At 37.8% G+C, this 14,569-nt stretch overlaps 1 protein-coding gene across 2 annotated transcripts; it reads left to right on the forward strand.

The window, feature by feature from the left end:
• Positions 1-1,648: 1,648 nt before the first annotated feature.
• On the forward strand, positions 1,649-14,569 carry pcolce2a (procollagen C-endopeptidase enhancer 2a). Of its 2 annotated transcripts, XM_051866600.1 has the most exons (9): positions 1,649-2,026; positions 2,303-2,411; positions 5,283-5,538; positions 5,803-5,927; positions 6,057-6,193; positions 8,200-8,366; positions 8,695-8,778; positions 9,545-9,712; positions 13,831-14,569. In XM_051866600.1, the coding sequence occupies exons 1-9, from the start codon at positions 1,860-1,862 to the stop codon at positions 13,959-13,961; spliced, it is 1,344 nt and encodes a 447-aa protein (XP_051722560.1). In that variant the 5' UTR covers positions 1,649-1,859; the 3' UTR covers positions 13,962-14,569. The 2 variants fall into 2 exon arrangements, with proteins under 2 accessions (XP_051722560.1, XP_051722563.1); XM_051866603.1 differs by lacking the exons at positions 1,649-2,026; positions 2,303-2,411 and having other exon boundaries at positions 5,260-5,538.

The following is a 14,569-nucleotide window of genomic DNA, read 5'->3' on the forward strand; positions in this document are numbered from 1 at the left end:
GTACCTTTGGCAGTGTGGGCAGGAACCAAATCCTGCTGGAAAATGAAATCAGCATCTCCATAAAGCTTGTCAGCAGAAGGAAGCATGAAGTGCTCTAAAATTTCCTGGTAGATGGCTGCATTGACTGTGGACTTCAGAAAACACAGTGGACCAACACCAGCAGATGACATGGCAGCCCAAATCATCACTGACTGTGGAAACTTGACTTCACTGGACTTCAAGCAACATGGTTTCTGTGCCTCTCCACTCTTCTTCCAGACTCTGGGACCTTGATTTCCAAATGAATGCAAAATTTACTTTCATCTGAAAAGAGGACTTTGGACCACTGAGCAACAGTCCAGTTTTTTTTCTCCTTATCCCAGGTAAGACGCTTCTGACGTTGTCTTTGGTTCAGAAGTGGCTTGGTACATGGAATGTGACAGTATAGCCCATTTCCTGAAGACGTCTGTGTGCGGTGGCTCTTGATGCACTGACTCCAGCTTCAATCCACTCCTTTTGAAGCTCTCCTAAGTTCTTAAATTGGCTTCGCCTGACAATCTTCTCAAGCCTGCGGTCATTCCTTTCACTTGTACACCTACCACACTTTTTCCTTCCACTTTCCATGAAAATGCTTTGGCACAGCACTCTGCGAACAGCCAGGTCTTTCAGCAATGACCCTCTGTGGCTTACCCTCATTGTAGAGGGTCTTGATGATCGTCTTCTGGACAACTGTCATGTCAGCAGACTTCCCCATGACTGCTGTTGGGATTACTGACCTAAACCCAGTATTTATACCCTGAGAATGGTAATTTAATAGAACTTGAAATTAAATATTCTAATAATTTGAGATACTGATTTTTTTTTATTTTATTTTGATGAGCAGCAAGCTGTAATCATCAAAATGAAAACAAAAAAGTCTGGAAATATTTTACTTTATGTCTAATAAATCTAGAATATATGTAAGTTTTACTTTTTGAATTCAATTACAGAAAAAAAAAAATCATGATATTCTAATTTATTGAGATGCACCTGTATATATATATATATATATATATATATATATATATATATATATATATATATATATATATATATATATATATAAAGACCCAATTTATGCTTTAAAATTAACATTATAAATATATGTAAAATACTATTTGTAATACTATTTAGTTTGTATTTAATTACATTATTAGCCTATTATTTTCTTCTCCCATACTGTTAGATGTTTTAATGTAATTTGTTTTAATGTTTTTATTATTTATTTAGTTATTTAAATTATTATTATACTACTTATTAATTATTATTATATTATTATATTTAGTTATACTACATTATTAAGCATTTTATTCATTTTAATAATTTATTTATTTAAATCAAAAACATAAATTTATTTATTTTTCTCTAAGCTTTCTCTAAACTCTAATCCATTGACTCCCTAGGTCCCTGGGGTCCCCTGACCATAGTTTCAAAACCCCTGCACTAAGAAATACTCATCAAGTTTGATAAAATCTTGTGCAAGGTAGACATCTAGTGGTCTTCCATCAGTGCGAGGTAAAATGGGGTAAATCAGAAGATTAAAAACACGCGCTGCTCATTTATATGGACTTTAAAAGTATCTAATTGTACATTATGTTTTAAAAGAAGTATCGTATATTACACAGGTGGAATAACTGCTTCTCCCAAAACAACTAAATATCTTCTTCTTCTATCTAAACGCATTCTGGATCGCATTTAGGCTCCTTATAAAGAAAACTACAGCAGTAGCATGCTTCACTACAGTCACAATACTTTTAACGTGAAAGTGACACGAGTTGCCCTCACTTACAAGGTTTAGGGAAACTGCTCCCTTCAACTCCCGCAGAACAAACAGCACATTCATGAGCAGCAGTCGGTCAGTCAGCAGTATAATATCTCTGGAGATTTTACTTCTTCTTCTCTCTGAATGTCACATTTGTTCAAATGCGCCTCATACAATGAGGATTATAATCTGGAACATCGCGAGCGCTTTCCTGTTCAGCGTCATTTTTACGCAACGACATCGAAGGTATGTGGAATATATAACTAAAATACATATCAAGAAGCTTTATATGATCAATAAAGCGTTTAAATCGAATTGCAGAAAATACGTTGAATCCTGTTTGCTGTTGGTAACATTAGCTATTAGTTCCCGTGTTTTACAAATTGGACTAATTTGTAATTACAAATTAATTAATTATACTGTTGTTCATTAATTTTACTTAGAAGTTATAAAGCACATAATTTTGAAGTCCTTATAAGTTTTAAACTAAACTATGTGCTTTCCCATTTGCCCTAATTGTAGACCAGTTTTTACATGTGGCGGGAACTTTACTGGAGACACAGGACTGATTGGGAGTCAGGGGTATCCCGGTGTCTACCCACCCAACAACAAATGTGTGTGGAGAATTACAGTAAGGACAGATGTGTGGGAGATATCAGTCTTTAAATGTCTTTTCTGTCAAAGAAAATATTTCCCACCATAAATCTGTTTGTCTTCTGTGATTTGTGATCTCTCTCTCTCTCTCTCTCTCTCTCTCAAACAAAGAAGCTTTATATAGCAGTGCAGAACTCACATCACAATACTAGTGGTTTTTTTTTTTTTTTTTTTTTTTTTTTTTAAATCACATTACTCTTTGGTTGCTAGAGTGTTGCTAGGCGGTTGTAGAATGGTTTAGGTGGTTGCTTACTGTCCCAAGCCTCTATGGTATTTTGGTCCATATTCTAGGCTCTTTTAATGTAATTCTATATAATTTTTGCCTGTTTTGCCACTTTTTGCTTAGAAAAGTAACAACATCACTGGCTACTTCATTCACGTCCATAACACAAAAATATGTTACTCAAAAGCACCACTACTGAATTACAAATGTCTTTTTGAAAATCAGCTGTGACCTAATAACATTTTTGGAGAGTAATTCAAGGAGTTAAATGTTTTAATTGTGGAAAGATATTCATGCTAAAATTTTATTTTTTACACTTCTCAATCTGGGATGCGTTTCCCAAAAGCACTGTTAGCCAACTACTGTTGCAAGTTTCGTCGATAACAAAGTTCATCAATTCAGCGTTTCCAGAAACCATAGTTCCAACAAACATTCGCAAACAGCATTGCAAATTTGTCTGGTTGAAACTACAGCTCTTGAACCTGTGGTTAGAAGCATAGTTTCTTGTTAGTATTACTTGTGGATTGTGCTCTTGGGCGCAATAGGCAAGCAATGCAGTATGTTCTACACTGATGAGCCAAAACATTATGACCACCTGCCTAATATGCTGTTGGTCCTCTGTGTGCTGCCAAAACAGTGCCAGCCCACTGAGGCATGGACTCTACAAGACTCCTGAAGATGTCCTGTGGTATCTGGCACCAGGATGTTAGCAGCAGATCCATCAAGTCCTGTAGGTTGCGAGGTGGAGCCACCGTGGAACTTGTTGGTCCAGTACATCCCACAGATGCTCAACTGGATTGAGATCTGGGGAATTTGAAGTTCAGGACAACACCTTGAACTTCTCATCACATCACTCTTTGGTTGCTAAGGTGTTGCTAGGCGGTTGTAGAATGGTCTAGGTGGTTGCTTACTGTCCCAAGCCTCTATGATATTTTGCTCCATATTCTGGGCTCTTTCAATATAATTCTATAGAATTTTTGCCTGTTTTATCGTTTACCAGGCAAAATACACTTTTTGCTTAGAAAAGTAACAACATCACTGGCTACATCATCACATTCACATCCATAGCACAAAAATATGTTACTCATGAGCACCACTACTGAATTACAAATGTCTTTTTGAAAATCAGCTGTGACCTAATAACATTTTTGGAGAGTAATTCAAGGGGTTAAATGTTTTAATTGTGGAAAGATATTCATGCTAAAATTTCCCAGGCCATTCACGTGATGTAAAAGAAAATGGGACTCATTGGACCAGGCGACCTTCTTCCACTGCTCCAAGGTCCAGTTCGGATGCTCGCATGTCAATTGCAGGCGCTTTCGATGGTGGATAGGGGTCACCATAGACACTCTGATTGGTCTGCGGCTACGCAGCCCCATACACAGCAGAATGCGATGCAATTTGTTTTGTCACACATTCCCCCCATAACCATCATTAAAATTTTGTTTGACTTGTGCCACAGTAGACCGTCTGTTGGCTCGGGCCAGACAGGATCGCCTTCTTTGCCTTTGTGCATTGATGAGCCTTTGGGGCCCAACACCCTGTCGCCGGTTGTTGGTTTGTCCCTCCTTAGACCACTGTTGGTAAATCCTCACCACTGCTGACCAGGAGCAACCCAGTCACCTTGCCTTTTCTGAGATACTCTGACCCAGTTGCTTTGCCATAAAAAATGTGGCCCTTGTCAAAGTCTCTCAGATCTTTATTCCTGCCCATTTCTCCTGCAGCCAACACATTGATTAAAAGAACTGATTGTTTGCTTACCATATAATACCCAGACTTTAATATGTGGTCTTGTTAGGAGATGATTAACAACATGACGTCATTAATGACAGTATATTGTTAAAGCAACGTCGTTCAGATGACAGAGGTGTGACCATGTTACTTCGATTTCGGGAAACAGTCGTAACTAGCTAGTTACCCTCATGTCACAATTCGACACTGAACTCACGATATGATATTATTGCGATACTCTAAGACATGGTAAATGGTTAACAAAAAATGTACTGTTGGTTAAAATGCTAAATATGGTATTACACTGGGGGTGGAAATGAACAGGCTTGGACTTGGTTCTGGTAACCCAATGCGCAGGACAATGGTGTCACTGACTAGATATATTTAAAATAATGTAAGCCACTTTTTGCTGGTAACATAAGACATTTGGCATTATCAGGACCCACAAATATTCCCCCATTGCATTATTATACATTATATTCAACATTATATATAGTACTTTAATGTAGTACTAACACTAAAACTCTGTAAACTTGAATTTTTTCCTCACACAGTAATTTTCGTTTTGGGTACTATACATAATACATATTGTCACTATCCATGATACATATTGTGGCATTTTTGTATTGCGATATATTGTGGCACGATATATTGTTACACCTCTAGTAGTTAAGCAACGAGTTATGCCATTGTATGGGAAACAAAACAATTTTATATTTTTGAATTTGATTCATGTGAAAATTTTTTTTAAGAAACCAAAACCCTAAAAGTAACATAAGCAGACTGTATGAATAAGATTGTACAAATCTGTATTATCCACCAAGTTGCCAAAACGTAAAATAGTTACAAACTGCCATGGGATTGTGTTGACTCTTCTCAATTAACCATCTTCAGGTCCCTCAGGGGAGGGTTGTCTCCCTCTTGTTCCGGGTTCTGGATCTTGAGAGTGATAGTCTTTGCAGATATGACTTTGTTGATGTATACAGTGGCCACATCAACGGGCAGCGTCTCGGCCGCTTCTGTGGTACTTCCAAACCCGGAGCGCTGGTCACCAATGGAAATAAGATGCAAGTGGTCATGGTGTCAGACGCCAACACAGCTGGGAGTGGTTTCCTTGCTGTATACTCAGCGATTCGCCCAAATGAAAGAGGTAACAAGACTACCAACTTATTACTATCCAAATATAGAAAGTGGCCCTTCCCTGTTCTTTAAATTCAGCTCTGTGTTTTGTTTTGCTCATCAGGTTTTTTGAATCCTCTGAAAAATAGGGTATAAAGTCTGTTTACTGCACTGTAAATGCACACTCAATTTTCTCCAATTATTTCAAAATGCAGCACTACAGACCTCAGTATTTCAAATAAATCTGTATTGATTCCATGTCATCAGACTAATATCCAATGATTGTCCATGGCAGGTGACCGGTATTGTGGGGGTCTTTTAGACAAGCCCTCTGGGACAATAAAGACTCCTAACTGGCCAGAAAAAGACTACCCAGCAGGAGTAACATGTTCCTGGCATATTGTTGCTCCTCAAGACCAGGTGTTAATTTATTATTTCTGTAATTTTCAGATCATGTTTTTACAAGTCATACATCACTGAAAGCACATTGACAGGATGAGCATGAATAAATATCGTATTTAAATTGCAAAGTAACTTCCCCCCTCTCAGATCATTGAGCTGACGTTTGAGAAGTTTGATGTGGAGAGAGACAGCTACTGCCGCTATGATCATGTGGCTGTGTTTAATGGTGGAGAAATGAATGAGTCACGGAAGATCGGCAAGTTCTGCGGAGACAGCCCACCCATGTGAGACCCTCAGTCCATCACACATGCACAAATACACTGTTATTTAAGGAGAGAAACCACCACAGACATTGACCTCCAATATTGAGACTGATATGGATTTTTCAGTGGTTGACGGTTCATTATTGCATTTTGTTCCCAAATTCTGATATTTTCATGCCAAAGTTCTTTTTCGTTCTTCACTTAGGGGTAAAAATATAACTTGTCAGCGGTATACTGTTAGTGAACATCCCAAGGACGCTCACACTGCTGAAAGTGCAGTGTAGATAAATACAGTATTTAAATATGTGCTGCATGCTTTCCCCTCAGTATCAAAATAAACACAACAAAAATTACAGCAGTGAGAAAGCAGCAGTTAAGAAAGTATATGATCATAGTGATGTGGATATGCTTGTCACGTCACATTATTTATACAGCGCTTTATACAATAGATTGCTTTAACATACGCAGCTTTACAGTATTAAAGTCCCCTTGAAATCAAAATTTACGTTTTTTAGCTTTTAATATGAATATGTTAGCCTTAAGGTTTTGAATAAGCTGTTGTGATCCAAAACAGTGACAAAATTCGCATTTAGGAGATATAGGCATTCAAAACTTAGTCTCTCACTTCTGCTAAAATGGATCACGGATTTTCATGACATCACCGCGACTTCAGCTTCTCATCAGATCTTCTGTCCAATCAAATGCTGTCTAGAATCTAAAACGACCCGCCCCCTACATTATAAATAGATGCTGAAGCTGCGGCTAAACTCGGTCACTTGTTCACACATTTACTATTTTGTACATGGTGAATGGCACATAGTGCACTATATAGGGGACAGGGAATGATTAAGACAGTGTTATATGCTTTCCATTGAGGCAAATGAAGTTTGGTTTCACGTTAGTGTCACGTGAACCGCCACAGCACGCACACAGTCTGTTCCCGGTCCAGAGACACAAGAGCCCAGAGCAGATCATATGCACGAGTCGGCGCACCACAAAATGTATCGGACCCATTTGAATTCTGCATAGAATGCTATATTTTAATGCGATATGGAGGAGGTTAGGAGGAGAAACGACTAGAGATTCGTAGGAAACTGAGGCTTTACCAAGCTCAACGGCTCTGGCCGAGCTGTGATATAAACAAAACGCTATTGGCTATTTTTAAAAGGGGGAGGGGCTGTTCGATATGTCACGGCCATTATGTCTTAAAGGGATAGTTCACCCAAAAATGAAACAAAAAAAACCCTCTGAAATTTCTCTTTAAAAAAATGTCGTTTTAGACTTATAATTTGTGACCGGTGATTTGTTTTGCTCTATCCCCTGCGCCTCCGCGTTCATCATTACGTTGTGCGTCAGGTCAAAGGATGCTCTTCCGCCGCAAAACGACTTGCGCATTCTGCGTATGGTCGTCCGCCGGAAGCTAGTTATTTGAATTTATAAAGTTTTAAATTTTGATATTTTTCTTACAAAAACGCATTACTTTGCTTCAGAAGGCCTTTATTAACCTCCTGAAGTCGTATGGATTACTTTTTTTTTTTATGAATGGATGCATTATTTTTTACTTTAAAATGTGGCCCCCTATTCACAACCATTATAAACCCTGGAGGACTAAGGATATATCTCTGATTGTGTTTGTCTGAAAGAAGATAGTCATATACACCTAGGATGGCTTGAGGGTGAGTAAATCATGGGATAATTTTCATTTTTGGGTGAACTTTCCCTTTAAGTAAACATATACAGTTGGTTGAAAAATGTCTTACTACTGTGCGTTAAATAAACCTACTTTATGGGAAAAACAATATTGCATTAACTATTAACCATATTGTGATATATCAAAATGATTTCCCTAGAAGCTTATTTAGCCTACATTTAAAATAAGCCAATGCAATTTCTTCTTTCAGGTACACTTAAAAAATGCTTTATGATCAATAAAGTGTATCCACATGGTCCATAAAGCTTTATTTTAGAGAGGTATTTTAAAGGATAAATGGTAATTTCAAACATTATTTATTTATTTTGTCTCATAGGCCAATTTATTCGGATGGCAATCATCTCCTCATCATATTTCTGTCTGACCTGAGTCTAACTGCGGATGGATTCATCGGCCATTACCGCTTTAAATCGGGGAGTCTCAGCACAGCCAGCGCCCCTCTCACCTCCATGAGCACTATACCACCCACTACACCACCCGTAGGTCAGTCCACAGCCCACTTTCCAGAAGGTTTCATTTCAAATGAAAAATGCAAGTAGCGGCACGGTGTAAAACTGCCGTACATTATGGGAATAAACGTGTGTAGGTAATGACGTTGGAATGTACTGAAGATTTATTATGTTAGGTTCATATGGAACGCATTAGTTCAGTCACACGGGAAGACTAATGTGCGTCTATTTTGTTACTAAAGTGCTTTAACAGAAATAAATGTATGTGACTTTTTCTGTGTTTACACTGTATTTTAGTGCATAAGAACTTACTTTAGTTGGCCGTTATTAAAACTAATCTGTTAACTCTCTTTTCCAAAAAGCCCTTACATATTCAGAAGGTCTTTGCAAGCAAAAATGCAAAAGGACTGGAACAATTGAAAGTCATTACTGCTCTAGTAACTTTGGTAAGTGACCGTTGTTTGGTTTAAATGTTTTTGCTGTCTACAAACCCAAATAACAGCAGGAATTCTGGGAATTTCTTTGATATTCCAGCTCCCAGCACCAGCGCTCGCCACATTCCTGAGTTTTTCCACACGTTCAGGGCTTTTACAAAGGCATTAAACTAATTAGTCTTCTTTAGTATAACAATGAATCTCCTATTCTTAAAAAAACAAACAAACAAAAAATCTATAAATTTGTGCCACTCTTTATCAAACCGATATTTGAGGAAAAATATTGGTATCACTTTATAACTTGGTGTAAGAAAAATGTTTAATATACAAACAAATTGTTACCCTTACAAAAAAGTATACTTCAAGTCAGATAAAGATCAAGTATATTTTCCAAGTACGTTGTGACTGAATATATATGAATATATATTAAAATAAAACATTTTAATCAAAGCTTCAAGAAATCTAACACCTAAAAGGGATGTAAACCTATTTTAATTCACAGAAATAATTCACAATGCTAGTTTTAAAAGTTAACTAAAGCTCTCAGTCACCGTCTCTGTTTTAATAATGCTTATAGATGGAAAATGTATTCAGGCCGTTACTAAGACTCAGCTCTTTTTTTTTTGTTTTAATTGCAGTGGCAGTAAAGCTGCTGAGCACAGTAAAAATGGCAGCACGCATAGCAGAACTATACATACTGTATACATTACCATGCACATGCAATTGTATGCATTTGTTCAAAGAAGAAACCCTGATTCTGTCTTTTTTCCCCCTACAGTGATTACTGCCACACTTATCTCAGCAGCCATGAGGGACCACAGCGTCCTCGCCACCTTTTCCCTCATACACCTTTATAAGGAAGGAAATTTAGCCATTCAACAGGCTGGGAAGACCATGAGCACCAAAGTCACGGTCCTCTGTAAAAAATGCCCTCTGGTCAGAAGAGGCGAGTATCTTTACACTAACCTTGATGTACAAAAATCCTAACCTTAATCATTTTAATTGAAACCAGCACAGCCAGCACTAGCACCCAGCAAGTCCAGCAGATGTTTATAGTTGATTGAGGTGGATTTTGGAAGGTGATAGTTTGCAAATTTCAAACTCCCCCAAAGTCCTTTGGCTCCATTTGTGGTGTTGAGATATTTCAGGCAGGATATGCCATTTCAGCGTCACGGTGTGTAACTTAAGCTCGCTCAGGAGAGGGTCTCAGTTGGTTTCCTTGAATCATGGACAGCTAGAATAATAATTCTCTTCAACCACATGGATGGTATGTGACTTTATTGTGCCATGCTTTACCTCAGCTCACTTAGCCACTGCTCGGAAACTCTGAAAAGCAACTGTTTTGTTTTGAGGGAAATTTTTAGAAATGTGCCATAGAAGAATTTGCGTTAAAATATGCAGGAATTGTTTTTGGCAGTATAGAGGAACAGTTTAACATTAATCATTTGTGGTGGAATTTTTAAAAACAAGGGAATAAACAAAATATTATTTGCTTTGGCTTACATTATATTAAAGCAAAGGCACACAAGCAAAATTAAAATGAAAATATGAGTAAATAAGTAAGGAGAAATGGAGTGTCCTAAACACTCTCTTGGACTTTTTTATGCCACGGGTTTGTGATGTGCAGCTGCAAGTTCAAAAGATCCAATCCTCTGTTACTAAATCAAAAGTGTCACGTTAGAACTAGCAACAATGGACTGTCCTTATGAAAAATAAGTTAGCATAATTGTATTGAATGTGCACTTAGTGTATACTTAATATCTTAAAAGTATATTTCTTAAGAACTATACTTGCAGATAGTATAATGTTAATGAACTAAAAGGCTACTTAAGTGTAATAAAAGAGTTGACATTCATGATTGTTTTAAAAAAGTCAAATTATTATTATTTTTTACTTTAAAGTACATTTTAAATCATTAAGTTTAATAATCATTTGTCAAAAGAAGTACACTTATTTTGATGTGTTGACTAACATACTAAAGCGCATGTTAAGTACTTAATTAAAATTGTAATGGTAGTGTGTTACTTGATATAATGTTTAAAGTTAATATATTTTAAATGTACTAAATTGCAACTAATTGCATTTAATATAAATTACTTAAATGCACTTAACTGCATGTTAGTTACAATTGTCAATGTATTATAGTTTAATATAATACATTTACAATTGTAACTAAAATCCAGTTAAGTGCCTGAAAACATTACATTCAGTTTGCACTTAAAGGGTTAGTTCACCCAAAAATGAAAATAATGTCATTTATTACTCACCCTCATGCCGTTCCAAACCTGTAAGACCTTCGTTAATCTTCGGAACACAAGTTAAGATATTTTTGTTGAAATCCGATGGCTAAGTGAGGCCTACATAGGGAGCAATGACATTTCCTCTCTCAAAATCCATTAATGTACTAAAAACATATTTAAATCAGTTCATGTGAGTACAGTGGTTCAATATTAATATTATAAAGCGACGAGAATATTTTTGGTGCGCCAAAAAACAAAACAAAATAACGACATATAGTGATGGCCGATTTCAAAACACTGCTTCATGAAGCTTCGGAGCGTTATGAATCAGCGTGTCGAATCAGCGGTTCAGAGCGCCAAAGTCACATGATTTCAGCAGTTTGCCAGTTTGACACGCGATCCGAATCATGATTCGATACGCTGATTCATAATGCTCCGAAGCTTCATGAGGGTGAGTAAAGAGGGTGAGTAATAAATGACATTATTTTCATTTTTGGGTGAACTAACCCTTTAAAGGTGCATTATGTAATATGGACAGCTAGTGATTGAAATGGGTAGTGTAGTCCAAATTCAAAATATTGGAGAGGGTTGTTTCTCCCACCCCACCCCCTCCTCCTCAGACTCAACGCTCACGCTGGTTGCCAGATTTACACGCAACAGGAATGAGCGCAATTGACAATGGAAGGCGACAAGCCTTACACTGTTAATGCCCTTTCACACAGGACCTGCAAAACGGTGGAATCACTGCGCGGCTGCCGCTTACTCTCATAGTGGAAGCGTTTTGTGCAGTTGAGGCGCTCACAAAATATTGTTATCTTCAGTGGTGAATGCCGTGATTTTGGGTGCACAAGCACCAAAACTGCCAGCGTTTTGCCACTTTCCGCATGTCTCCTTTTGAAAATGAACTAGACACTTGCGACTGCCGCGTCCTGTGTGAAAGGGCCTTTAGTTGATGAGTTGATTTATCTGCATTTGGTCATAGAGCTTTTTAGATGGATGTTGAGGCTTTTTATGTCAGGTAGAATCTGCGATCTTTGACCCAGTTTTTTTGCTGGCTTCCATGGATATGATACGCTGTGTTTCCTGCCAACTGGCAACCCAGGGTGTCGAAATACTATTGGGTAAATTGGCAGTGGGCGGGATCACACAGACCAAAACAAAAACAAGCATTCTGACATGGAACACATTTCAATGTAGAATAACTGGCTGTAGCATTGTTTTTCGGAGAAACAAGTATGTGAACTTAGCATGGTTCCTAAATATTTGCAAACACATTATGGTATTTTTGTGCTTTAGTACAGTCAAAAAAGTTACATACAGTGCCTTTAAGTATATTCTATATAGAGATTGTTATTTTCATATTAAGTAGGCCTACTCTTTTAAAAACATTGCTAAAGTATATAGTACTTCTCTTTAGTTCCAAACAAAGCTAAAACAGAACCACTGCAACATGGAGCAACATAAAATAGGTGTTTCATTCTGGAAAGAATGAGTGTTTTTGAATGAATTGATTGAATAAATGACTCTCTTAAAGGTCCCATGGCATGAAAATTTCACTTCATGAGGTTTTTTAACATTAATATGAGTTCCCCTAGCCTTCCTATGGTCCCCCAGTGGCTAGAAAAGGCGATAGGTGTAAACCGAGCCCTGGGTATCCTGCTTAGCCTTTGAGAAAATGAAAGCTCAGATGGCCCAATCTGGAATCTACCCTATATGTCGTCATACGGGGAAAGGTTACCTCCCCTTTCTCTGCTTTGCCCGCCCATGAGAAAATGAGCTACTACCGTGCGAGGCGAGCGCAATATTTTTTTTTTCCTCGAGTGACATTATGGCTTGCAAACGAGCGAAGCATGGCATTTGCTCAGTGTTTGGATGTACAAGTGAACCGAAGTATTTTTTCAGTTCCTTCATCCGAGCCTATGAAGAAACAGTGGGTTATTTTTTTTTTTTTTTTATTTTTTACGTTTTACAGCAGAAGCCGACAAGCGCCCTTGTTGTTTGTATACAGAAACCGATAAGTCCGTTTTAGCGAATCAGCGCACAGTATTCAGGTCAGGTGACAAGGCTTCTAGTCACTTCAAAAAGACGCGCTAGCTGAGGGAAGTTTTGTCAAAGCCGACTAAAAGTGATCGAGGATTTATAATTTCGACTCCTGTAAGTCCTTGTACACCATACACGACTTACATGCTGAACCCTTGGTTGTCCTTTTGCGTGTGTGTGTGCCGATCTGTTAGCGTGTGTGTGTGTGGATCTGTTAGTGTGCGCGTTTAGCTACATGATAATAACTAACAGCATACATAAACAAACCAACTAAAGTACCGTATCCAGACACAATATTTTAAACTAACCATTCAGAGACGTCCTGCTGTAGCCGCTGAGTTGCAACTTCTTCATCCGGTGCTTCTCCATCCGGATCAGATTCTGGGGTCAAACTGAAAAGCTTGAATGACTGCGTGTCTACGAGCCATTGCGATACATCCACTGTCAACATTAGCGCATGTACTGTGGCCGCAAGCTGGTTAAGGCCACACACCCACCCTCCACCATGCCCCGCCTCTCTCCTCCTCATTAGCATTTAAAGCTACAGACACAGAAATGGCACGTCCTAAGGAAAGCTCATTGTGGGACTGGCTCATAGTGGCTGAAATTCTGCACCAAGGCTGAATTTCGGGAAAGAGACTTCAGATACAGTACTAGAGACCACTTAGGCCTATATAAAAGCATCCAAAAAGCAGCATGTCATGGGACCTTTAACGTCACTTGTCATATTATATTATATTATATTATATTATATTAATATTATATTATTTGTTTTGGGTTTCAGGGCTTAACTACATTGTCATGGGACAGACAGATGAACAGGGACAGGGTATTGTTTCCCCTCATAACTTTGTGATGGCCTTTAAAACCAAGAAGCAACAGGATCTGGGAGCGCTGAAGAATATACGCTGCTAATGTGCACAGGGCACCTCCTCCAAGTCTGGACTTAAATGTTTCACTTGATGTATGTGCATTTAATAACATTCATACTTTTTTCACATTTCTGTTTTCACATGTTTCACATTTATCCAAATAGAACATTTAAAAAACCTTTAAAAATTGTTTGTTTGTATGTCTTTTTTAAAAGAACATACTTGACTTTGAAAGACCACATAAATCAGTAACTCCCTCAAAATAATTTCTAAAATAATTATAGTAAAAAGCACTTTCATTCGAGAGTTCGACTGAAGATCTGAACTGTTGCAGAGCATGGTGGAAAAATGAAGGCACTCTCTACAACAAACTGTTATTTGCAGTAGCTGGGGGTTGGTGACATTTACGAGAGCTGTGGACATGTTGGCCTTTGAATCTGACATTTATCTAATCTATCTAGTGTTGTAATGAGTGAACGAAGATTGAAGATGACAAAATTAAATGTTGTCAAAATGAAGTGCACTGTAAAATTGGTATTATGTCAGCTTAGGTTAGAGTCATTCCTGCTTTGCAACATTTAAACTGTAAAATACTGTATGCTCTTGTCCAGCTCAGAAACTTATTATAACTTTGATTATTCAAACAATGGA

This window comes from Ctenopharyngodon idella, chromosome 2 (genome assembly GCF_019924925.1).
Source record: "Ctenopharyngodon idella isolate HZGC_01 chromosome 2, HZGC01, whole genome shotgun sequence".
Classification (NCBI taxonomy): Eukaryota; Metazoa; Chordata; class Actinopteri; order Cypriniformes; family Xenocyprididae; genus Ctenopharyngodon; species Ctenopharyngodon idella.

Bases quoted from the DNA above. Each gene is read 5' to 3' on its own strand.
- pcolce2a (XM_051866600.1), top strand. From the start codon at position 1,860: ATGAGCAGCAGTCGGTCAGTCAGCAGTATAATATCTCTGGAGATTTTA. The intron at 2,027-2,302 runs GTATGTGGAATA...CCCTAATTGTAG, and splicing joins TTTACGCAACGACATCGAAG to ACCAGTTTTTACATGTGGCG. The intron at 5,539-5,802 runs GTAACAAGACTA...TGTCCATGGCAG, and splicing joins GATTCGCCCAAATGAAAGAG to GTGACCGGTATTGTGGGGGT.